The 25405-nt window shown below is 38.9% G+C and overlaps 1 protein-coding gene across 1 annotated transcript in view; it reads left to right on the forward strand.

Moving 5' to 3' along the window:
- Window positions 1–25405, forward strand: part of LOC128684535 (zinc finger protein 236) — a 164861-nt gene that overhangs the window by 128844 nt on the left and 10612 nt on the right. The window contains exons 26-29 of the mRNA XM_053770781.2: window positions 7858–7987; window positions 15436–15548; window positions 18547–18658; window positions 19288–19506. Of these exons, the coding sequence (XP_053626756.1) occupies window positions 7858–7987; window positions 15436–15548; window positions 18547–18658; window positions 19288–19506 (574 nt within the window). The remainder of the gene's footprint in view (window positions 1–7857; window positions 7988–15435; window positions 15549–18546; window positions 18659–19287; window positions 19507–25405) is intronic.

The raw sequence follows: 25405 nt of genomic DNA on the forward strand, positions 1-25405 counted from the left end.
ACACACCAAATTTTCTGCATAATATTTACACCACACATTGCCCTTAGACAGGACATCTCCACTGCCTCCACCCACCTCCACGCTGCAACATTTACAACCCAAGCTTCACACCCATATAAGAGTATTGGTTCTACTATACTTTCATACATTCCCTTCTTTGCCTCCATAGATAACATTTTTTGTCTCCACATATACCTCAATGCACCACTCACCGTTTTTCCTTCATCAATTCTATGATTAACCTCATCCTTCATAAATCCATCTGCTGACACGTCAAGTCCCAAATATCTGAAAACAAGCACAGTATCATCAGCAAAAAGTAACTGTCACTTCCCATTTTGTATTTGATTCCCCATAATTTAATCCCACCCCTCTCCTGAATACCCTAGCATTTACTTCTTTTACAACCCCATCTATAAATATATTAAACAACTATGGTGACATTACACATCCCTGTCTAAGACCTACTTTTACCAGGAAGTAGTCTCCCTCTTCTACACACCCTAACCTGAGCCTCATTATCTTCATAGAAACTCTTTACAGCATTTAGAAACTTACCACCTATTCCATATACTTGCAACATCTGCCACATTGCTCCCCTATGCACTCTATCATATTTTTTTTTTTTTTTTTTCAACAAGTCGGCCGTCTCCCACCGAGGCAATAAAAACTTCCCTACCTTTATCTAAATACTGTTCACATATATGCTTCAATGTAAACACTTGATCTACACATCCCCTACCCACTCTAAAACCTTCTTGCTCATCCGCAATTCTACATTCTGTCTTATCTCTAATTCTTTCAATAATAACGCTACCATACACTTTTCCTGGTATACTCAGTAAACTTATTCTTCTATAATTTTTACAATCTCTTTTGTCCCCGTTCCCTTTATATAAAGGGACTATGCACGCTCACTGCCAATCCCTAGGTACCTTCCCCTCTCTCATACATTTATTAAACAAAAACAGCAACCACTCCAACACTATGTACCCCCCCTGCTTTTAACATTTCTGTCATGATCCTGTCAGTTCCAGCTGCTTTACCCCCTTTCATTCTATGTAATGCCTCACGCAACTCCCCCACACTCACATCCTGCTCTTCTTCACTCCTAAAGGATGATATACCTCCCTGGCCAGTGCATAAAATTACCGCCTCCCTTTCTTTGTCAACATTTAAAAGTTCCTCAAAATATTCTCGCAATCTACCCAGTACCTCCATCTCCCCATCTACTAACTTCCCTACTCTGTTTTTAACTGACAAATCCATTCATTCCCTAGGCTTTCTTAACTTGTTTAACTCACTCCAAATTTTTTTTTTTATTTTCATTAAAATTTCTTGACAGAGCGTCTCCCACTCTATCATCCGCACTCCTTTTGCACTCTCTCACCACTCTCTTCACCTTTCTTTTACTCTCAGTATACTCTACTCTTCTTATAACACTTCTGCTTTGAAAAAACCTCTCATAAGCTATCTTTTTCTCTTTTATCACACCATTTGCTTCATCATTCCACCAATCACTCCTCTTTCCTCCTGCACCCACCCTCCTATAACCACAAACTTCTGCCCCACATTCTAATACTGCATTTTTAAAACTATTCCAACCCTCTTCAACCCTCCCACTACTCATACTTGTACCAGCCCACCTTTCTGCCAATAGTTGCTTATATCTCACCCGAACTTCCTCCTCCGTTAGTTTATACAGTTTCACCTCCCTCTTACTTGTTGCCATTTTCCTCTTTTGCCATCTACCTCTTACTCTAACTGTAGCTACAACTAGATAATGATCCGATATATCAGTTGCCCCTCTATAAACGTGTACATCCTGGAGCCTACCCATCAACCTTTTATCCACCAATACTTAATCTAACAAACTACTTTCATTACATGCTATATCATACCTTGTATATTTATTTATCCTCTTCTTCATAAAATATGTAGTACTTATTACCAAACCTCTTTCTACACATAGCTCAATTAAAGGCTCCCCATTTTCATTTACCCCTGGCACCCCAAATTTACCTACTACTCCCTCCACAACATTTTTACCCACTTTAGCATTGAAATCCCCAACCACAAGTACTCTCACACTTGGTTCAAAATTCCCCATGCATTCACTCAACATTTCCCAAAAATCTCTCTCTTTCTTCTACACTTCTCTCTTCCCCAGGTGCATGTACGCTTACTATAACCCGCTTCTCACATCCAACCTTTGTTTTACTCCACATAATCATTGAATTAATACATTTATAGTCCCTCTTTTACTGCCATAACTTATCCTTCAACATTATTGCTACTCCTTCTTTAGCTCTAACTCTATTTGAAACCCCTGACCTAATCCCATTTATTCCTCTCCACTAAAACTCTCTCACCCCCTTAAGCTTTATTTCACTTAAAGCCAGAACATCCAGCTTCTTCTCATTCATAATATCCACAATCATCTCTTTCTTATCAATTGCACAACATCCACGCACATTCAGAGTTCCCACTTTGACAATTTTTTTCTTCTTATTCTTTTTAGTAATTATTACAGGAAAAGGGGTTACTAGCCCATTGTTCCCATCATTTTAGTTGACTTTTACAACACACATGGCTTATGGAGGATAGATTCTTATTCCACTTCCCCATGGATATAAAAGGAAAAGTACTAAGACCAAGAACTATTAAGATAAAATCAAAGAAAACTCAGATGAGCGTGTATAAATAAACATGTACATGTATGATTAGTGTGACCTAAGTGTAAGTAGAAGTAGCAAGACATACCTGTAATGTTGCATATTTATGAGACAGACAAAAGGCGCCAGCATTCTTACCATCATGTAAAACAATTACAGGCTTTCGTTTTACACTCACTTGGCAGTACGGTAATACCTCCCTGGGTGGTTGCTGTCTACCAGCCTACTACCATGGAAGAAGTGAATTTTTTTTTTTTTTTTTCAACAAGTCGGCCGTCTCCCACCGAGGCAGGGTGACCCAAAAAAGAAAGAAAATCCCCAAAAAGAAAATACTTTCATCATCACTCAACACTTTCACCACACTCGCACACCATCACTGTTTTTGCAGAGGTGCTCAGAATACAACAGTCTAGAAGCATACACATATAAAGATACACAACATATCCCTCCAAACTGCCAATATCCCAAACCCCTCCTTTAAAGTGCAGGCATTGTACTTCCCATTTCCAGGACTCAAGTCCGACTATATGAAAATAACCGGTTTCCCTGAATCCCTTCACTAAATATTACCCTGCTCACACTCCAACAGATCGTCAGGTCCCAAGTACCATTCGTCTCCATTCACTCCTATCTAACACACTCACGCACGCTTGCTGGAAGTCCAAGCCCCTTGCCCACAAAACCTCCTTTACCCCCTCTCTCCAACCCTTTCGAGGACGACCCCTACCCCGCCTTCCTTCCCCTATAGATTTATATGCTTTCCATGTCATTCTACTTTGATCCATTCTCTCTAAATGACCAAACCACCTCAACAACCCCTCTTCTGCCCTCTGACTAATACTTTTATTAACTCCACACCTTCTTTTAATTTCCACACTCCGAATTTTCTGCATAATATTTACACCAGATAATTTGAGAGTAGATTTGTCAGCAGATGGGTTTATGAAGGATGAGGTTAAACATAGAACTGATGAAGGAAAAAGGGGTGAGTAGTGTGTTGAGGTATCTGTGGAGACAAAAAAAGTTATCCAAGGAGGCAAAGAGGGAAATGTACGAAAGTATAGTGGTACCAACACTCTTATATGGGTGTGAAGCATGGGTTGTGAATGTTGTAGCGAGGAGGAGGAGGCTGAAGGCAGTGAAAGTGTGTCTAAGAATAATGTGTGGTGTAAATATTTTGCAGAGAATTCATAGTGTGGAAAGTAGGAGGAGGTGTGGAGTTACAAAAAAAAAGTATTATTTAGAGGGCTGAAGAGGGTCTATTGAGGTGGTTTGGTCATTTAGAGAGGATGGAGCAAAATAGAATGACTTGGAGGGTGTGTAAATCTGTAGTGGAGGGGAGAAGGGGTAGGGGTCATCCTAGGAAAAGATGGAGGTAGGGGGTAAAAGAGGTTTTGTGTACAAGGGGCCTGGACATGCAGCAGGCTTGTGTGAGCATGTTAGATAGAAGTGAATGGAGATGAATGGTTTTTGGGACTTGACGAGCTGTTCCTGGAGTGTGAGCAGGGTAATATTTTGTGAAGGGATTCAGGGAAACCAGACTTGAGTCCTGGAGGTGGGAAGTATGATGACTGCACTTTAAAGGTAGGGTTTGGGATATTGGCTGTTTGGAGTGACATCTAAACTGTCATATATGGGGACCTCTGCAAAGACAATGATTATGTGTGAATGATGATGAAAGTGTTTCTTTTTTGGGTTACCCTGCCTCAGTAAGAGACAGCCAGCATGTTCATTTTTATATTTGCTAACTAGTAAGTTATTTGAATTGTGATACCTGTGCTTCTGAAAAGACAGGTAGAGACTGAGTGATAGTGAATGTTTCCTTCGTCTTACCTTGGGTCATCTTACCTTGATGGGAAACGGTTAATTTGTTAAAGAAACAAAAAATTTACTGTATTAATACTATGGATACAACTTTTCAGTCAGGTACAGTAATTTATAATTAACCCTTTGAGGGTTTTCATCGTACTAGTACGTCTTACGCATAGGGTTTTTTGACGTACTAGTACTCATAAATTCTAGCGGCCTCAAATCTAGTGGGAGAAAGCTGGTAGGCCTTCATATGAAAGAATGGGTCTATGTGGTCAGTGTGCACAGTCTAAAAAAAATCCTGCAGCACACAGTGCATAATGAGAAAAAAAAAACTTTGACCATTTTTTTTTAATAAATCAGCGACTTTGCAGTGTATTTTCGTATGGTATTTATTGTTGTATTCTAGTTTTCTTGGTCTCATTTTATAGAATGGAAGACATATTACAGAAATTGAGATGATTTTGACTGGTTTTACAAAGAAAGGTGCCTTGAAATTGAGCTCAAAGTAGCAGAAATGTTCGATTTTTACCAAACTTCAAAAGTAAACAAATCGTGCCAAGCGTGCAATACACGTCAACTGGTGAGTCTAATATTCTTTCACAAGTGCACCAATAATATTTATACCATTTTTTACACTAATGCAGTAGTCTGCATAACAGTAAATCTTATATTTTTTTGTGAAAATAAAAATTCAAAGTGGAAAGCAAAAGAATATAAGAGGGGCCTTGAGACATGACTAATGACTAAAGGAAATGTCATTTTAGTGCCAGGAATGTCTTTCTTGTTTATTCTGGACCCTATTCGGAAATTGGCATCTTTTGAAATTTGTGTGAAATTGGCAAAATTGCTAAATTCTGACCACTGTACTGGATAGTTGGATTTCATAAATGAGTGGTTTCTTGCACCCATTCGATAGAAAAAATGGAGTTCTAGCGAAATATTCATGTTTTTTGTCGACTAGTACAGAGAAATTGGCCGAAAATGGGACTCAAAGTGGGCAAAATCGCCGATGCGTAAACATCGCCGAGACCGCTAACTTTGCGAGAGCATAATTCCGTAAGTTTTCTGTCAAATTTCAAACTTTTGGTGTCTTTATGATCGGGAAAAGATTCTCTATCTTTTCATAAGAGAAAATAATTTTTTTTTTTTTTAAATTTGGCCGACCCTGAGAACGAGTTTCGGAGAGGGCCTGTCGACCCTCAAAGGGTTAATGGTAATGATAAATGTTAAATAAGTAGGGAAATTTTTTCTTGCGTTTTGCTTCACTGATCATCTCCCACCAACATATGGTGACACAAGAAAAAATACATTGACTATCATTCATCCAATCACTGCCTTTCCAGAAGTATGCTGATATCACAGTTCAGATCACCCTCTGACTGTAACATCTTCACCCCTCCTCATCCTAACCTGAGCCTTACTCTGCATAAAAATTCTTAGCCGCTTTTTGTAACCTTCCTATTCTATACATTTGCAACATCTGCAACATGGCTTCCTTATCCACCCTATCATATGCCTTTTCTAAATCTATAACTGCAATAATCAGCTCATTAACCTTATCTAGATACTGCTTGCTTAATATGCTTGAATGTAAACACTTGGTCTGCACATCCTGACCCTTTCGAAATCCTTCCTGCTTGTCTGCAATCCTTGCAGTAGTAATTTTGCCGTAAAATTTAGCTGGTAAACTCGATGAGCTTATCCCCCTCTAATTCTCATATTCTTTCTTGTCCTCTTCCAACATTCATATATTGAACAATCACATTAACAACTCCAACACTATCCCCACCTTCTTTTAACCCTTTCAGGGTCCAAGGCCCAAATCTGGAGTCACGCACCAGTGTCCAAGAATTTAAAAAAAAAAAATTTGTTATTTTTTCTTATGAAATCGTAGAGAATCTTTTTGTGAAGGTAATAAAACAAAAAGTACGAAATTTGATGGAAAATTGACGAAATTATGCTCTCGCGAATTTTGATGTGTCAGCGATATTTACGAATCGGCGATTTTGCCGACTTTGACTCCCATTTTAGGCCAATTACATTATTCCAATCAACCAAATTCTTAGCTATTTCACTAGTATTACTTCTATTCTATCGATTGAGCCCAAGAAATCGCCAAGTCAACTGTTTCAACTACAAAATAAAGTGATCGGAAATTGTTAATTTGGCCAATTTAACACAAAGTTCAAAATATTCCAATTTCAAAATAGGGTCCAGAATGAACAATGTAGGCATTCCTGGCACTAAACTAACATTTCCTCTGTTCATTAGTTATGTTTTGAGGCTTTACAAATAAATTCCATTTTGATTTTTTATTCACATAATGAATTTTTATTCACACCAAAAAATAGAAGATTTACTGTTATGCAATACTGTAATAATTGTATAAATATCATCACCATATTTGTGAATGTATATTAGACCCACCAGCTGGTGTGTATTAGACTTGTGAGGTCGTTTGTTTACTCTTGAATATCGGCAAAAATTTAACATTTCTGCTACTTTGAGCTCAGTTTCAAGCCATTTCCAGTGCTAAAATCAATCAAAATCATCTCTATTTCTGTAATATGTCTTCCATTCTATCAAATGAGACCAAGAAATCGCAAATACAACTATAAAAAACATATGAAAAAACGCTGCAAAGTTGCTGTTTTAATCGAAAAATCATGATTTCATTTTTTTTCTCTCATTATACACAGTGTGCTGCAGGATCTGTTTTATGTGGTGCACACATACCACATAGATGTATTCTCTCATATCTAGGCCCAAATGTACCACTCACAGTTTATCAGAGTGAGCTGAGCTCATGGCGTAGATCTACGGTTTGGACCCTGAACGTAAAGCCGTAGATCTATGGGACGGACCCTGAAAGGGTTAACATCTCTGTCTTGATCCCATCTATCCCAGTCACACACCCACTTTCATCCTACTTACAGTCCTGAGTACTTTTCCCATATCACTCCTAAACAATGTTATCCCTCCCTGATCCATGCCTGAAATCACTGCCTTCCCTCTTGGTTTTAACTGCTAAGCTCATCTGCTCCTCAGGCTTTCTCATCTTATTGATCTCTCTCTGCAAAGCATCTTATATCAGCATTTGAGAAAATGAGATATATTTTAACCTCAAGCAAATCTAGTCAACAAATTCAAATTTACCTTACATTTAACAGTTGTTTTCCTCTGTAACTTTTGTAATGTTGGCCATTGTAATAATGTATTTGCATTACAGTAAAATTAAGGCATTATGATGTATGAATTTTGTATTTAAATTTTTTTGGGTATAACTTTATACATTTCGTTAGTTTTTTGAACTTTAATGTTACACATTATGGATATGTATAATTTTACATGAATTTTAATTGTTTGAAAGGTGCACTGAGTGTAAGAAGACATTTCGTAAGTTACCTCACTTACGATCCCACCGAAGAATCCATAACCAGAATAAAACGAATCATTGTTCAACTTGCAACAAAACTTTTTCTTCATTTTGTGCACTCAAGGTAAGTGTCTGCCTTTACATTTGCATTTGCTGAGATATTGTATTTATGACCTTGCGAGCTTGTATTTGTTCCTTATTAGAAACAGGATGGTCCATGCAGTGTATGTTTCATTATGTTACATATATGTTATATCTGTATCTGCTGTTTTCTTCTTTTGACACACCGGCCGTATCCCACCGAGGCAGGGTGGCCCAAAAGGAAAAACGAAAGTCTGCTGTTTTCTTGTCTGCATAAAATGCATTATCCAATTTTTTCATCTTAACCCTTTGAGGGTCGCCAGGCCCTCTCAGAGACTTGTTCTCAGGGTCGCCAAAATTTCAAAAAAAAAAAAAAAAATTTTTTCTTTTGAAAAGGTAGAGAATCTTTTCCCGATCATAACAACACCAAAAGTATGAAATTTGATGGAAAACTTACAGAATTTTGCTCTCACTAAGTTAGCAGTCTCGACGATGTTTACGCATCAGCGATTTTGCCCACTTTGAGCCCTATTTTTGGCCAATTCCAGTGTACTAGTCTACAGAAATCATAACTATTTTGCTAGAACTCCGTTTTTTCTATCAAATGAGTACAATAAACCACTAATTTACCGATTTCAACTATAAGACATAAGATTTACTGTTATGCAGACTACTGTATTAGTGTAGAAATGTTATAAATAATATCAGTGCACTTGTGAAAGAATATTAGACTCACCAGTTGATGTGTATTGGATGCGTGGCATGATTTGTTTACTTTTGAACTTTGGCAAAAATTGAAAATTTCTGCTACTTTGAGCTCAATTTCAAGGTAATTTTCATTGTGAAACCAATCAAAATCATCTCAATTTCTGTAATATGTCTTCTATTCTATAAAATAACACCAGGAAAACTAGAATATAACCATATTTTTTTTTTTTTTTCAAAAAACCGGCCGTATCCCACCAAGGCAGGGTGGCCCAAAAAGAAAAACAAAAGTTTCTCTTTTTAAATTTAGTAATTTATACAGGAGAAGGGGTTAATAGCCCCTTGCTCCATGCAACCATAAATACCATACGACAATACAGTGCAAAGTCGCTGTTTTAAACCAAAAACACAGTCAAAGTTTTTTTTTTTCTCATTACGCACTGTGTGCTGCAGGATTTATTTTATACCGAGCACAGTGACCACATAAACCCATTCTTTCATATGTAGGCATACCAGCTTTCTCTTGCTAGATTTGAGGGCGCTAGAATTTATGCATACTAGTACATCAAAAACCCTGGTGCGTAAGCTGTACTAGTACGGCCAAAACCCCGAAAGGGTTAATGGACACCCTGCTTCAGTGGAAAACGGCCGTCTTTTTTTTTTTTTTTTTTTTTTTTTTTTTTAACAAACTGGCCGTATCCCACCAAGGCAGGGTGGCCCTAAAAGAAAAATGAAAGAAACGGCTGACGTATTAAAAAAAAAAAAAAAGCCTTTTCTGGAAAACACACCTGACAGAGTGTCTGTGATATATTAGAGTCTCGAACAGTCTTTTCTGATGTCTTTCCTTTTGTAAATATAATACCAGTGAGAAAATGGATGAGTCTATTAGTTAATTTTGATGAGAATGATAAACAGTTTTCGAGAGAGAGAAATAAATTGTGGGGATGATGCAGTTTGGAGAGTCATTTGAATTGTGATGTCTTCACACTTCTGGCAAGACAGCAGTTGAATAAATAATGGTGAATGTGTTTCTTTTTGAGTAGGGGTTAAGCTTTTCTTGGTGAAAGATGACTAGTGTTTTAAAACTAAATAAATAAAACAAATGAGTTAATAAATGAAGTAAACCTGGGAAGCAAATGGACTTGGTAATTAAAAATGAAAGAGGGGAGATGTTAGATGGGGAAAAAGAGGTGCTAGAAGGATGGAGTGAATATTTTTTTATTTTTTTTTTTTTTTTTATTTATTTTTTTTTTTTTTTTTATTTTTTTTTTATTATTATTCTTATTATTATTATTATTATTATTATTATTATTATTATTAGCACACTGGCCAATTCCCACCAAGGCAGGGTGGCCCAAAAAAGAAAAACTTTCACCATCATTCACTCCATCACTGTCTTGCCAGAAGGGTGCTTTACACTACAGTTTTTAAACTGCAACATTAACACCCCTTCTTCAGAGTGCAGGCACTGTACTTCCCATCTCCAGGACTCAAGTCCAGCCTGCCGGTTTCCCTGAATCCCTTCATAAATGTTACTTTGCTCACACTCCAACAGCACGTCAAGTATTAAAAACCAATTGTCTCCATTCACTCCTATCAAACACGCTCACGCATGCCTGCTTGAAGTCCAAGCCCCTCGCACACAAAACCTCCTTTACCCCCTCTCTCCAACCTTTCCTAGGCCAACCCCTACCCCGCCTTCCTTCCACTACAGACTGATACACTCTTGAAGTCATTCTGTTTCGCTCCATTCTCCCCTCATGGAAGGTTCCTTGATGTTGGTGAGGGGCTCTTGATTTAGGGAATTGGAACTGTGCTCCAGTTCCCCGAATTAAGCCTGAATGCCTTCCACATCCCATTCCCCCCCCGGGCGCTGTATAATCCTACGGGTTTAGCGCTTCCCCTTTGATTATAATAATAATTCGCTCCATTCTTTTTACATGTCCAAACCACCTCAACAACCCTTCCTCAGCCCTCTGGACAACAGTTTTGGCAATCCCGCACCTCCTCCTAACTTCCAAACTACGAATTCTCTGCATTATATTCACACCACACATTGCCCTCAGACATGACATCTCCACTGCCTCCAGCCTTCTCCTTGCAACATTCATCACCCATGCTTCACAACCATATAAGAGCGTTGGTAAAACTATACTCTCATACATTCCCCTCTTTGCCTCCAAGGACAAAGTTCTTTGTCTCCACAGACTCCTAAGTGCACCACTCACCCTTTTCCCCTCATCAATTCTATGATTCACCTCATCTTTCATAGACCCATCCACTGACACGTCCACTCCCAAATATCTGAATACATTCACCTCCTCCATACTCTCCCTCCAATCTGATATCCAATCTTTCATCACCTAATCTTTTTGTTATCCTCATAATCTTTACTCTTTCCTATATTCACTTTTAATTTTCTTCTTTTACATACCCTACCAAATTCATCCACCAACCTCTGCAGCTTCTCTTCAGAATCTCCCAAGAGCACAGTGTCATCAGCAAAGAGCAACTATGACAACTCCCACTTTGTGTGATTCTTTATCTTTTAACTCCACACCTCTTGCCAAGACCCTCGCATTTACTTCTCTTACAACCCCATCTATAAAGATATTAAACAACCACGGTGACATTACACATCCTTGTCTAAGGCCTACTTTTACTGGGAAATAATCTCCCTCTTTCCTACATGCTCTAACTTGAGCCTCACTATCCTCGTAAAAACTCTTCACTGCTTTCAGTAACCTACCTCCTACACCATACACCTGCAACATCTGCCACATTGCCCCTCATCCACCCTGTCATACACCTTTTCCAAATCCATAAATGCCACAAAAACCTCTTTAGCCTTATCTAAATACTGTTCACTTATATGTTTCACTGTAAACACCTGGTCCACACACCCCCTACCTTTCCTAAAGCCTCCTTGTTCATCTGCTATGCTATTCTCCATCTTACTCTTAATTCTTTCAATAATAACTCTACCATACACTTTACCAGGTATACTCAACAGACTTATCCCCCTATAATTTTTGCACTCTCTTTTGTCCCCTTTGCCTTTATACAAAGGAACTATGCATGCTCTCTGCCAATCCCTAGGTACCTTACCCTCTTCCATACATTTATTAAATAATAGCACCAACCACTCCAAAACTATATCCCCACCTGCTTTTAACATTTCTATCTTTATCCCATCAATCCCAGCTGCCTTACCCCCTTTCATTTTTACGTACTGCCTCACGAACTTCCCCCACACTCACAACTGACTCTTCCTCACTCCTACAAGATGTTATTCCTCCTTGCCCTATACATGAAATCACAGCTTCCCTATCTTCATCAACATTTAACAATTCCTCAAAATATTCCCTCCATCTTCCCAATACCTCTAACTCTCCATTTAATAACTCTCCTCTCCTATTTTTAACTGACAAATCCATTTGTTCTCTAGGCTTCCTCAATTTGTTAATCTCACTCCAAAACTTTTTCTTATTTTCAACAAAATTTGTTGATAACATCTCACCCACTCTTTCATTTGCTCTCTTTTTACATTGCTTCACCACTCTCTTAACCTCTCTCTTTTTCTCCATATACTCTTCCCTCCTTGCATCACTTCTACTATGTAAAAACTTCTCATATGCTAACTTTTTCTCCCTTACTACTCTCTTTACATCATCATTCCACCAATCACTCCTCTTCCCTCCCGCACCCACTTTCCTGTAACCACAAACTTCTGCTGAACACTCTAACACTACATTTTTAAACTTACCCCATACCTCTTCGACCCCATTGCCTATGCTCTCATTAGCCCATCTATCCTCCAATAGCTGTTTATATCTTACCCTAACTGCCTCCTCATTTAGTTTATAAACAATCACCTCTCTCCTCCCTGATGCTTCTATTCTCCTTGTATCCCATCTTCCTTTTACTCTCAGTGTAGCTACAACTAAAAAGGGATCTGATATATCTGTGGCCCCTCTATAAACATGTACATCCTGAAGTCTACTCAACAGTCTTTTATCTACTAATACATAATCCAACAAACTACTGTCATTTCGTCCTACATCATATCTTGTATACTATTTATCCACTTTTTCTTAAAATATGTATTACCTATAACTAAACCCCTTTTTATACAAAGTTCAATCAAAGGGCTCCCATTATCATTTATACCTGGCACCCCAAACTTACCTACCACACCCTCTCTAAAAGTTTCTCCTACTTTATCATTCAGGTCCCCTACCACAATTACTCTCTCACTTGGTTCAAAGGTTCCTATACATTCACTTAACATCTCCCAAAATCTCTCTCTCCTCTACATTCCTCTCTTCTCCAGGTGCATACACGCTTATTATGATCCACTTTTCACATCCAACCTTTACTTTAATCCATATAATCCTTGAATTTACACATTCATATTCTCTTTTCTCCTTCCATAACTGATCCTTCAACATTACTGCTACCCCTTCCTTAGCTCTAACTCTCTCAGATACTCCAGATTTAATCCCATTTATTTCCCATTTATTTCATGTCTGAGGGCAATGTGTGGTGTGAATATAATGCAGAGAATTCGTAGTTTGGAAGTTAGGAGGAGGTGCGGGATTACCAAAACTGTTGTCCAGAGGGCTGAGGAAGGGTTGTTGAGGTGGTTTGGACATGTAGAGAGAATGGAGCGAAACAGAATGACTTCAAGAGTGTATCAGTCTGTAGTGGAAGGAAGGCGGGGTAGGGGTCGGCCTAGGAAAGGTTGGAGGGAGGGGGTAAAGGAGGTTTTGTGTGCGAGGGGCTTGGACTTCCAGCAGGCATGCGTGAGCGTGTTTGATAGGAGTGAATGGAGACAAATGGTTTTTAATACTTGACGTGCTGTTGGAGTGTGAGCAAAGTAACATTTATGAAGGGATTCAGGGAAACCGGCAGGCCGGACTTGAGTCCTGGAGATGGGAAGTACAGTGCCTGCATTCTGAAGGAGGGGTGTTAATGTTGCAGTTTAAAAACTGTAGTGTAAAGCACCCTTCTGGCAAGACAGTGATGGAGTGAATGATGGTGAAAGTTTTTCTTTTTCGGGCCACCCTGCCTTGGTGGGAATCGGCCAGTGTGATAATTAAAAAAAAAAAAAAAAAAAAAAAATTATTTCCCCCCACCAAAACTCCCCTACCCCCTTCAGCTTTGTTTTGCTTAGGGCCAGGAGATCCAACTTCTTTTCATTCATAACATCAGCAATCATCTGTTTCTTGTCATCCGCACTACATCCACACACATTCAAGCATCCCAGTTTTATAAACTTTTTCTTCTCTTTTTTAGTAAATGTCTACAGGAGAAGGGGTTACTAACCCATTGCTCCCGGCATTTTAGTCGCCTCATACGACACGCATGGCTTAGGAGGAAAGATTCTTTTCCACTTCCCCATGGACAATAGAAGAAATAAAGAAGAACAAGAGCTATTTAGAAAAAGGAGAAAAACCTAGATGTATGTATATATATATGCATGTGAGTAGTCACGAAAGCGCTTGGAATTTCTCTATTCTTTCAGAGTGGTTGTTTTGCATATTTTGAAATCACCTGTTCTCTGTGATCTTATTGCATATATATGCATGTGCATGTCTGTGAAGTGTGACCAAAGTGTAAGTTGGAGTAGCAAGATATCCCTGTTATCTAGCATGTTTATGAGACAGAAAGAGACACCAGCAATCCTACCATCATGTAAAACAGTTACAAGTTTCTGTTTCACAGTCATCTGGCAGAACGGTAGTACTTCCGTGGGTGGTTGCTGTCTACCAACCTGTTCATTGTTAATTAATGATAGAAGGGTGGTAGTGATTTCATGCATTAGACAGGGATTAATAACATCTCATAAACGTAAAGATCTTGCTAGAGGTGGATGTGGGGGGGAAATGTGTGAGGCAGTGGATAGAATGAAAGAGGAATGAAGCAGCTGGGATAGATGAGATTAAGACAGGTGTTAAAACCAAATGGGAATAGTGTTGGAAGTGTGTATGCATTTGTTCACTAAGATAAGATAAGATAAGATTTCGTTTGGATTTTTAACCCCGGAGGGTTAGCCATCCAGGATAACCCAAGAAAGTCAGTGCATCATCGAGGACTGTCTAACTTATTTCCATTGGGGTCCTTAATCTTGTCCCTCAGGATGCGACCCACACCAGTCGACTAACACCCAGGTACCTATTTGCTGCTAGGTGAACAGGACAATAGGTGTAAGGAAACGTGTCGGAATTTCCACCCGCCGGGAATTGAACCCGGGCCCTCCGTGTGTGAAGCGGGAGCTTTAGCCACCAGGCCACCGGGCCACCATGTGTATGAAAGAAATGAAAGTACCTTGCACTTCTTTCTAACCCTTCCTGGGACATACTGTATACCCCTTTCCACCCACCCTGGATATATACCAAGTACTATCTTGGTCATCATACTCTGCTTTATCTTTTCTTAATGCCCAAACACTCTTAACAACCCTTCCTTCACTCTCTTGCCTTCTAATTTCTTTCACTTATATTCTCTGTAAAAATACTTGCATCACACATTGATCTCACACATGACAGTTCCACTACCTACAGTCTCCTTCCTACTGCATTCTAAGACCATGCTTCATATCAATCATATACACAAGTATTGCAGCATTTCTAAATATTCCTTTAAGTTTATGTTAGTTGTATCCAGCCCATGTGTAATGATAAACTGAACTTTTTTTTTTACATTTGTTTATGTAAAACGTAGTATTAACAAATGTTTGTGTGATTATTGTTTAACATTGCATTGTTTTCATGTTATTTGCAGGAACATCAGCGGCAACATTCACGATCATCGAATACTCACCAGTGTAATAACTGTCCGGAAAGATTCCCAAATCTCAGTCGGCTCCTCAAGCACATGCAGGTGGAACATTCCAGGTACAGTCAGACATTTATGCAAATTTGGTGTAACAACAGTAAACTTTCTAGTTTGTCACTAATGTTCACCAGTGCTAATAACTAAGCACTGGTGAACCTGATTTACCTGACAGTCACTCTTATTTAATTGCCTTGATGATCAAGCAAAATGGAGCAAGATAAATAAATAAAATAATGCATGCACTGTATATACAGGAGGACCCCGCTTTACAATACTTCATTTTACAGCGTTTTGCTTTACAGTGTTTTTCTAATATAATTGTTTTCAATTATACCCATTCTTCATTTATTCAGGCTACCTACAATAAATATATTCATCACTCATTCTAAGCTAAGTACGAAGATATTTTAAGGTAAGTAATATGTGTACTGTACACGTATTTCTTAGGCCTAGCTGTATTGCTCACTTAATATGTGATTGTGTAAACATGTTATCAGTCTTTAAATGCATTTGAAAGTGAAAAAAAGGGCTGTGTTTCACTTTACAGCAATTTTCACTTTACAGTGGTAGCCTGGAACCTAACCTGCTGTATAAGCGGGGTCCTCCTGTACCTGGAGATAATATCTGATATCTTTTGGGCATATACCTTAAGATTTTTGTTTTAAGGGTGTATTTGGAATTTATACTCATTTGAACTTCCTACTTTTGCACACCAAAATTCCTTCACCAACTTCGGCAGTTTCTTTCCCATGTCTTTCAAGAGCACTGCATCATATGAAGAATAGAAACTTTGACAACTCCCACCTAATATCATTCATTATATTTTAAGACCAAACCTCCATCTAATTCACATCACACAGATCCTTGTCTACAGTCTACTTCTTTCTTTCTTTCAACACACCAGCCGTATCCCACTGAGGCGGGGTGGCTGAAAAGGAAAAACAAAACTTTCTCCTTTTCTTTCTTTCTTTCAACACACCGGCTGTATCCCACCGAGGCGGGGTGGCCCAAAAGGAAAAACAAAAGTTTCTCCTTTCACATTTAGTAATTTATACAGGAAAAGGGGTTACTAGCCCATTGCTCCCGGCATTTTAGTCGCCTCTTACAACACGCATGGCTTATGGAGGAAGAATTCTGTTCCACTTCCCCATGGAGATAAGAGGAAATAAACAAGAACAAGAACTAGAAAGAAAATAGAAGAAAACCCAGAGGGGTGTGTATATATGTGCTTGTACATGTATGTGTAGTGTAACCTAAGTGTAAGTAGAAGTAGCAAGATGTACCTGAAATCTTGCATGTTCATGAGACAGAAAAAAGGACACCAACAATCCTACCATCATGTAAAACAATTACAGGCTTTCGTTTTACACTCACTTGGCAGGACGGTAGTACCTCCCTGGGTGGTTGCTGTCTACCAACCTACTACCTAGGCTACAGTCTACTTATTCTAGGAAATATTCCCATGTTTTCTCCTACATACAGCTGGCAAAAATGTTCCCTTAAATATTTTCTTTCTTTCAACACACCGGCCGTATCCCACCAAGGCGGGGTGGCCCAAAAGGAAAAACAAAAGTTTCTCCTTTTACATTTAGTAATATATACAGGAGAAGAGGTTACTAGCCCCTTGCTCCCGGCATTTTAGTCGCCTCTTACAACACGCATGGCTTACGGAGGAAGAATTCTATTCCACTTCCCCATGGAGATAAGAGGAAATAAACAAGATTAAGAACTAGAAAGAAAATAGAAGAAAACCCAGAGGGGTGTGTATATATATATATGCTTGTACATGTATGTGTAGTGTCACCTAAGTGCAAGTAGAAGTAGCAAGACATACCTGAAATCTTGCATGTTTATGAGACAGACAAAAGACACCAGCAATCCTACCATCATGTAAAACAATTACAGGTTTTCATTGTACACTCACTTGGCAGGACGGTAGTATCTCCCTGGGCGGTTGCTGTCTACCAACCTATTACCTAGGCTACAGTCTACTTATTCTAGGAAATATTCCCATGTTTTCTCCTACATACAGCTGGCAAATTTGTTCCCTTAAATATTAACTAAATATTAAAACTAACAGAAACATGTATTCAGGGCAAATGTTTACTGTACAGTACATAATTTGAATCATGCAGCTGCAGATAATAGGGAATTTTGTTTATCTGATATTTTTTTTTTTTTATATGTTGGCCATTTCCCACTGAAACAGGGGTAACCCATAAAAGGAACACTTAAACCATCACTCACACTGTCACTGTCTTGCTGCTATCTGGATGCTTCATGCAGGTACAACAGGTTTGATATCCCTCTAAACAGCAAATATCTTCATCTGATTGGCTTCAAATCTTCAGCATTGCTAACTCTTTATTAGAGAAACTCCTAAAAGTGGCATCTTTTGCCTTTAAGTTCCTTAAGATGAAGAAAAAATTTCTGATTGGCTTCAAAATTGAAGTACCAAAGTTTTTTGTAATATTGGTCTCTGTGTGATGACTAGAGAATATCTTTTCTGATTATCAGGCTTTAGGCTTTCAAAGCTGGTACATCTTAGTCTAAGGATCAAATTGGTTTTGGTGCCATTTTTATTAAGGAAATTGAGATATTAGTTTACCTGCAATAACTTGTGAAAGCTTCTTCTGATGGGCTTCAGTTCTTCAATGCTGAATTTTAACTGCATCACTTCAGTACCCTTTCAAACTGTAAGAATTATTTTTTTTTTTCAATATCTTGCCACACAGAAAATTTTGTATATTCCTGGTATGCAACAATTAAGGGGTTAATTAAAGAAAATGGTGATAGTATCTTTATTGTCATCAAAGAGCAAACCATCACTGATATTTCTTTTGTAAATTCTTTCTGTTATTTCCTTGCATTTTCATCATCTGAAGCAGAGTGTAAGCATTTGAGGTAAGCAGAGTGTAAATATTTAAATAATTTGAGGGTGATTCTAAATGCAACAGCTGACTTTGTACACAGGGAAATAGATTAATGAATTTGTTCATAAACCATCCATTAGTTATTCTTTAAGCATAAGTTAACATTTGTTTATGTTTATTACAGTGTATGGCATTGTCCTGTGTGTGAACTTGTGTTTGAGTCTTCATCAACATTCCAAAGACATTTACGCTCCCATAGCATAGATGCCATTAATGAAGCCATAAGTAAAACTAAGGTAAGAATCATACTGAATTCTTCAACATTTCCTGCTTATTTACTTTCCTTTTTTGCCCATCAGTGATCTTAAAAACAACAAAGCACTATTAGGTAGGTAATGAATACCAGTTGAGGATTATCCTCTTCAAGGTCATCACAGTCCATGGGCTGCTTAGGACTTGAGGTGAACATTGATGTGGTTCTGGAAATGCTGCTATTAAAGCATCTAAAAAATGCAGGATTATAGGCTGCCTTGCTGTACTCTTCTTTTCTCAATAGAGACCTTCCAGTTTATGGCAAGTGTTGCTTCCAGCCTCCATTTAAAGTTCAAATTCCTTCTAGTTTGGTTTATTGTTTTCTGCTTCCTTGGCTGCCTATTCCATGAGTTTGAAGAGGTGATAGGTAAAGTTAAGCATTGACTTGAAATTAGTCATCATATTGAAATGTATGTCAAAAGATCACACAAATTCCTGTCACTTAGTTCTGAATTGCTCTTATTACCTAAGATTATCATACTACTGCTTTTATACATCATTACATATCTGCAATTTTCCGAACTGTTCCCCAACTTTGTATATGTCTTAACAATCTTTTAACACTGCTCAAACTACTTCATACTCAGTTATTTTGCACAATAACAAATTACAGAGTGAAGACGTGGGGATAGATGGCAAAGTTAAAGTAACTTTGACTCCTGAAGAAATGGATGCCATTCTTCAGCAGACAACAGGATCTCAAATTAGTATGGAAGAAGGAAGTCAGAAGGCTGACACAAAAGGTGATACTCCCGCTGCTAAGCGACATCATTCCTCCCAAGATGTTGATAATCTCCAGGTTACTTTTTTGAAAGGAAATGAAACAGAAGAGGTAAGTGGGCATTTTTTGAGAATAACAATGGTATATATATATATTTAGTAAAGCAAGTCACTGTTACTTTTTTATATCCCTGTTTGGAAAATACAGTAAAAAGCCCGTATCCGCAGATTCGATTTCCATGGTTTCAAATATCCGCGGTTTACCATGGCCTGTAAATATTAAGTGGAAAATTCCGGAAATAAATGATTCATCAGTTCCAAATTGTGCTCCATTCTGAGTAACACTCGGTACATGACTCATCTCTCAATAGCCTAACACAATGTCACAATACCTACACCATCACCTCACTTCATCTCATCATGGTAGGCATTGTATTATCATCACAGCATCATATCATTGCAGCAATAACAAAGAATGGAGAAGCCAGTAAGTACCCACACGTGGGTATGAAAACCATCAAAAATTTTATTATAATTTTTTTATTAGCACATCAGCTGTTTCCCAGCTAGGTATGGTGGCCTGAAAAAGAAAAACTTGCACCAACATTCGCATGCTTACACTACAGTTATAAAACTGCAACATTAACACCCTTCCTTCAGAGTGCAGGCGCTGTACTTCCCATCTCCAGGACTCAAGTCCAGCCTGTCAGCATCCCTGAATCCCTTCATAAATGTTTCCTTGCTCACACTTGAACAGCACGTCGAAAATATTCGGAAAAATTCAGAAAATGAGTTAAGCTTAACAAAAAAAAAAATAATTCAGCAATCTAGTAACATTTTAGTCTTGATCTCATCTTTGTACAATGTTTCTAAAGAAAATAGTAATTCTTTCTTTCTTTTAACACACTGGCCGTATCCCACCAAGGCAGGTTGGCCCAAAAGGAAAAACGAAAGTTTCTCCTTTTACATTTAGTAATATATACAGGAGAAGGGGTTACTAGCCCTTTGCTCCTGGCATTTTAGTCGCCTCTTACAACACGCATGGTTTACGGAGGAAGAATTCTGTTCCACTTCCCCATGGAGGTAAGAGGAAATAAACAAGAACAAGAACTAGAAAGAAAATAGAAAGTAAAAGGACACAAGTGCAACTAATGTGACATTTTATTGTGGCAACGTTTCGCTCTCCAGGAGCTTTATCAAGCCATTACAAACAATACATGGACACAGAGGGTATATAAAGGCTCAGAGTGAGGTGCAATACTAGTGAGGTACCATTTCGATGTTCACTAGTGGTAGTAGTAGTAGTAGTAGTATTTTTTTTCTTTATTATTATCACACTGGCCGATTCCCACCAAGGCAGGGTGGCCCGAAAAAGAAAAACTTTCACCATCATTCACTCCATCACTGTCTTGCCAGAAGGGTGCTTTACACTACAGTTTTTAAACTGCAACATTAACACCCCTCCTTCAGAGTGCAGGCACTGAACTTCCCATCTCCAGGACTCAAGTCCGGCCTGCCGGTTTCCCTGAATCCCTTCATAAATGTTACTTTGCTCACACTCCAACAGCACGTCAAGTATTAAAAACCATTTGTCTCCATTCACTCCTATCAAACACGCTCATGCATGCCTGCATGAGTAGTAGTAGTGACAAAAGTAATACAATATTGTAGAGCAATTAATTCGTACATGAGTAAAAGGATATAAAAGCTATTACTTGGGTAACATAAAAATAGGTTGGACAAATATAGACTGGAAAGAGGCAGCTTGTTTCAGTGTTCACTCTCAAGTAATAGCTTTTATATCCTTTTACTCATGTACGAATTAATTGCTCTACAATATTGTATTTTACTTTTGTCACTGCTACTACCACTAGTGAACATCGAAATGGTACCTCACTAGTATTGCACCTCACTCTGAGCCTTTATATACCCTCTGTGTCCATGTATTGTTTGTAATGGCTTGATAAAGCTCCTGGAGAGCGAAACGTTGCCACAATAAAATGTCACATTAGTTGCACTTGTGTCCTTTTACTTTACATATTGTTGGTAATTCTACCAACTATATTACAAGAAAATAGAAGAAAACCCAGAGGAGTGTGTATATATATATGCTTGTACATGTATGTGTAGTGTGACCTAAGTGTAAGTAGAAGTAGCAAGATGTACCTGAAATCTTGCATGTATGTATATGAGACAGAAAAAAAAGACACCAGCAATCCTACCATCATGTAAAACAATTACAGGCTTTCGTTTTACACTCGCTTGGCAGGACAGTAGTACCTCCCTGGGTGGTTGCTGTCTACCAACCTACTACCAACAATAATAGTAATTATTATTATTATTATTATTATTATTCTTACTACTTGATATACGTATTACAATCACTATTTGGCATAGTTATGAAGTGGGAGGAGGTTATCCCAGGCAAAGGAGAGGTGACTCAGCTGAGCAGTCTCATAAGTGCTTGAGATGCCATGACATAAGTGAACAGTATTTAGATAAGGCTAAACAGGTCTTTGTGGCATTTGTGGATTTGGAAAAGGCATATGACAGGGTGGATAGGGGGTCAATGTGGCAGATGTTGCAGGTGCATGGTGTAGGAGGTAGGTTACTGAAAGCAGTGGAGAGTTTTTACAAGGATAGTGAGGCTCAAGTTAGAGTATGTAGGAAAGAGGGAAATTATTTCCCAGTAAAAGTAGGCCTTAAACAAGGATGTGTGATGTCACTGTGGTTGTTTAATATATTTATGGATGGGGTTGTAAGAGAAGTAAATGCGAGGGTCTTGGCAAGAAGCATGGAGTTAAAAGATAAAGAATCACACATAAAGTGGGAGTTGTCACAGTTGCTCTTTGCTGATGACACTGTGCTCCTGGGAGATTCTGAAGAGAAGTTGCAGAGGTTGGTGGATGAATTTGGTAGGGTATGCAAAAGAAGAAAATTAATAGTGAATACAGGAAAGAGTAAGGTTATGAGGATAACAAAAAGATTGGGTGATGAAAGATTGGATATCAGATTGGAGGGAGAGAGTATGGAGGAGGTGAATGTATTCAGATATTTGGGAGTGGACGTGTCAGCGGATGGGTCTATGAAGGATGAGGTGAATCATAGAATTGATGAGGGGAAAAGGGTGAGCAGTGCACTTAGGAGTCTGTGCAGACAAAGAACTTTGTCCTTGGAGGCAAAGAGGGGAATGCATGAGAGTATAATTTTACCAGTGCTCTTATATGGGTGTGAAACATGGGTGATGAATGTTACAGCGAGGAGAAGGCTGGAGGCAGTGGAGATGTCATGTCTGAGGGCAATGTGTGGTGTGAATATAATGCAGAAAATTCGTAGTTTGGAAGTTAGGAGGAGGTGCGGGATTACCAAAACTGTTGTCCAGAGGGCTGAGGAAGGGTTGTTGAGGTGGTTCGGACATGTAGAGAGAATGGAGTGAAACAGAATGACTTCAAGAGTGTATCAGTCTGTAGTGGAAGGAAGGCGGGGTAGGGGTCGGCCTAGGAAAGGTTGGAGGGAGGGGGTAAAGGAGGTTTTGTGTGCGAGGGGCTTGGACTTCCAGCAGGCATGTGTGAGCATGTTTGATAGGAGTGAATGGAGACAAATGGTTTTTAATACTTGACGTGCTGTTGGAGTGTGAGCAAAGTAACATTTATGAAGGGGTTCAGGGAAACCTGCAGGCCGGACTTGAGTCCTGGAGATGGGAAGTACAGTGCCTGCACTCTGAAGGAGGGGTGTTAATGTTACAGTTTAAAAACTGTAGTGTAAAGCACCCTTCTGGCAAGACAGTGATGGAGTGAATGATGGTGAAAGTTTTTCTTTTTTGGGCCACCCTGCCTTGGTGGGAATCGGCCAGTGTGATAATAATAAATAAATAAAATAATAATAATAATAATAACAACAACAATACCTTCATTAACTACAAGTACATGTGCATGGTATACAGCCATAGTTGACATCAGTGTCATACTACTGTATAGAAAGCTGCTTGTTATGCAGAGCATTTCGGATGAATTAGATTAGTTTTGTCCCAGGATACAACCCACACCAGTTGACTAACTCCCAGGTACCCATTTTACTGATGGGTGAATAAAGACAAACAGTGTAAAGAAACATGCCCAATGTTTCTACCCTCACTGGGAATCAAACCAAGACCCTCGCTGTATGAAGCAAGAGCTTTAGCCACCAGGCCACTGGGCACGGGGTACCGTAAGGAAGTATGTCGCTCTGGGAGATTCTAAAGAAAAATTGCAAAGGTTAGTGGATGAATTTGGGAGTGTGTGTAAAGGTAGAAAGTTGAAAGTGAACATAGAAAAGAGTAAGGTGATGAGGGTATTAAATGATTTAGATAAAGAAAACTTGGATATCAAATTGGGGAGGAGGAGTATGGAAGAAGTGAATGTTTTCAGATATTTGGGAGTTGACGTGTCAGTGGATGGATTTATGAAGGATGAGGTTAATCATAGAATTGATGAAGGAAAAAAGGTGAGTGGTGCATTGAGGTATATGTGGAGGCAAAAAATATCTATGGAGGCAAAGAAGGGAATGTATGAAAGTATAGTAGTACCAACACTAATATGGGTGTGAAGTTTGGGTTGTAAATGCTGCAGCAAGGAGGCAGTTGGAGGCAGTGGAGATGTCCTGTCTAAGGGCAATGTGTGCTGTAAATATTATGCAGAAAATTCGGAATGTGGAAATTAGGAGAAGGTGTGGAGTTAATAAAAGTTTTAGTCAGAGGGCTGAAGAGGGTTTGTTGAGGTGGTTTGGTCATTTAGAGAGAATGGATCAAAGTAGAATAACATGGAGAGCGTATAAATCTGTAGGGGAAGGAAGGCGGGGTAGGGGTCGCCCTCGAAAAGGTTGGAGGGAGGGGGTAAAGGAGGTGTTGTGAGCGAGGGGTTTGGACTTCCAGCAAGCATGCGTGAGCGTGTTAGATAGGAGTGAATGGAGACGAATGGTATTTGGGACCTGACGAGCTGTTGGAGTGTGAGCAGGGTAATATTTAGTGAAGGGATTCAGGGAAACCGTTTTTTTTATATAACCAGACTTGAGTCCTGGAAATGGGAAGTACAATGCCTGCACTCTAAAGGAGGGGTTTGGGATATTGGCAGTTTGGAGGGATATATTGTGTATTTTTATATGTATATAAGGTAGTAGATTGGTTGACAGCAACCACCCAGGGAGGTATTACTGTCCTACCAAGTGAGTGTAAAACGAAAGCCTGTAATTGTTTTACATGATGGTAGGATTGCTGGTGTCTTTTGTCTGTCTCATAAATATGCAAGATTACAGATATGTCTTGCTACTTCTACTTACACTTAGGTCACACTACACATACATGTACACGTTTATTTATACACACTCATCTGAGTTTTCTTTGATTTTATCTTAATAGTTCTTGGTCTTATTACTTTTCCTTTTATACCCATGGGGAAGTGGAATAAGAGTCTTTCCTCCGTAAGCCATGCGTGTTGTAAAAGTCAACTAAAATGCCGGGAACAATGGGCTAGTAACCCCTTTTCCTGTAAAGATTACTGAAAAGAATAAGAAGAAAATTGTCAAAGTGGGAAGTCTGAATGTGCGTGGATGTTGTGCAAATGATAAGAAAGAGATGATTGTGGATGTTATGAATGAGAAGAAGCTGGATGTCCTGGCTTTAAGTGAAAAAAAGCTGAAGGGGGTGGGAGAGTTTCAATGGAGAGGAATAAATGGGATTAGGTCAGGGGTTTCAAATAGAGTTCGAGCTAAAGAAGGAGTAGCAATAATGTTGAAGGATAAGCTATGACAGGAAAAGAGGGACTATAAATGTATTAACCCTTTGAGGGTTTTGGTCGTACTAGTACGTCTTACGCGTAGGGGTTTTTGACGTACTAGTATGCATAAATTCTAGCGGCCTCAAATCTAGTGGGAGAAAGCTGGTAGGCCTTCATATGAAAGAATGGGTCTATGTGGTCAGTGTGCACAGTCTAAAAAAAATCCTGCAGCACACAGTGCATAATGAGAAAAAAAAAACT

Source organism: Cherax quadricarinatus, chromosome 4 (genome assembly GCF_038502225.1).
Source record: "Cherax quadricarinatus isolate ZL_2023a chromosome 4, ASM3850222v1, whole genome shotgun sequence".
NCBI lineage: Eukaryota > Metazoa > Arthropoda > Malacostraca > Decapoda > Parastacidae > Cherax > Cherax quadricarinatus.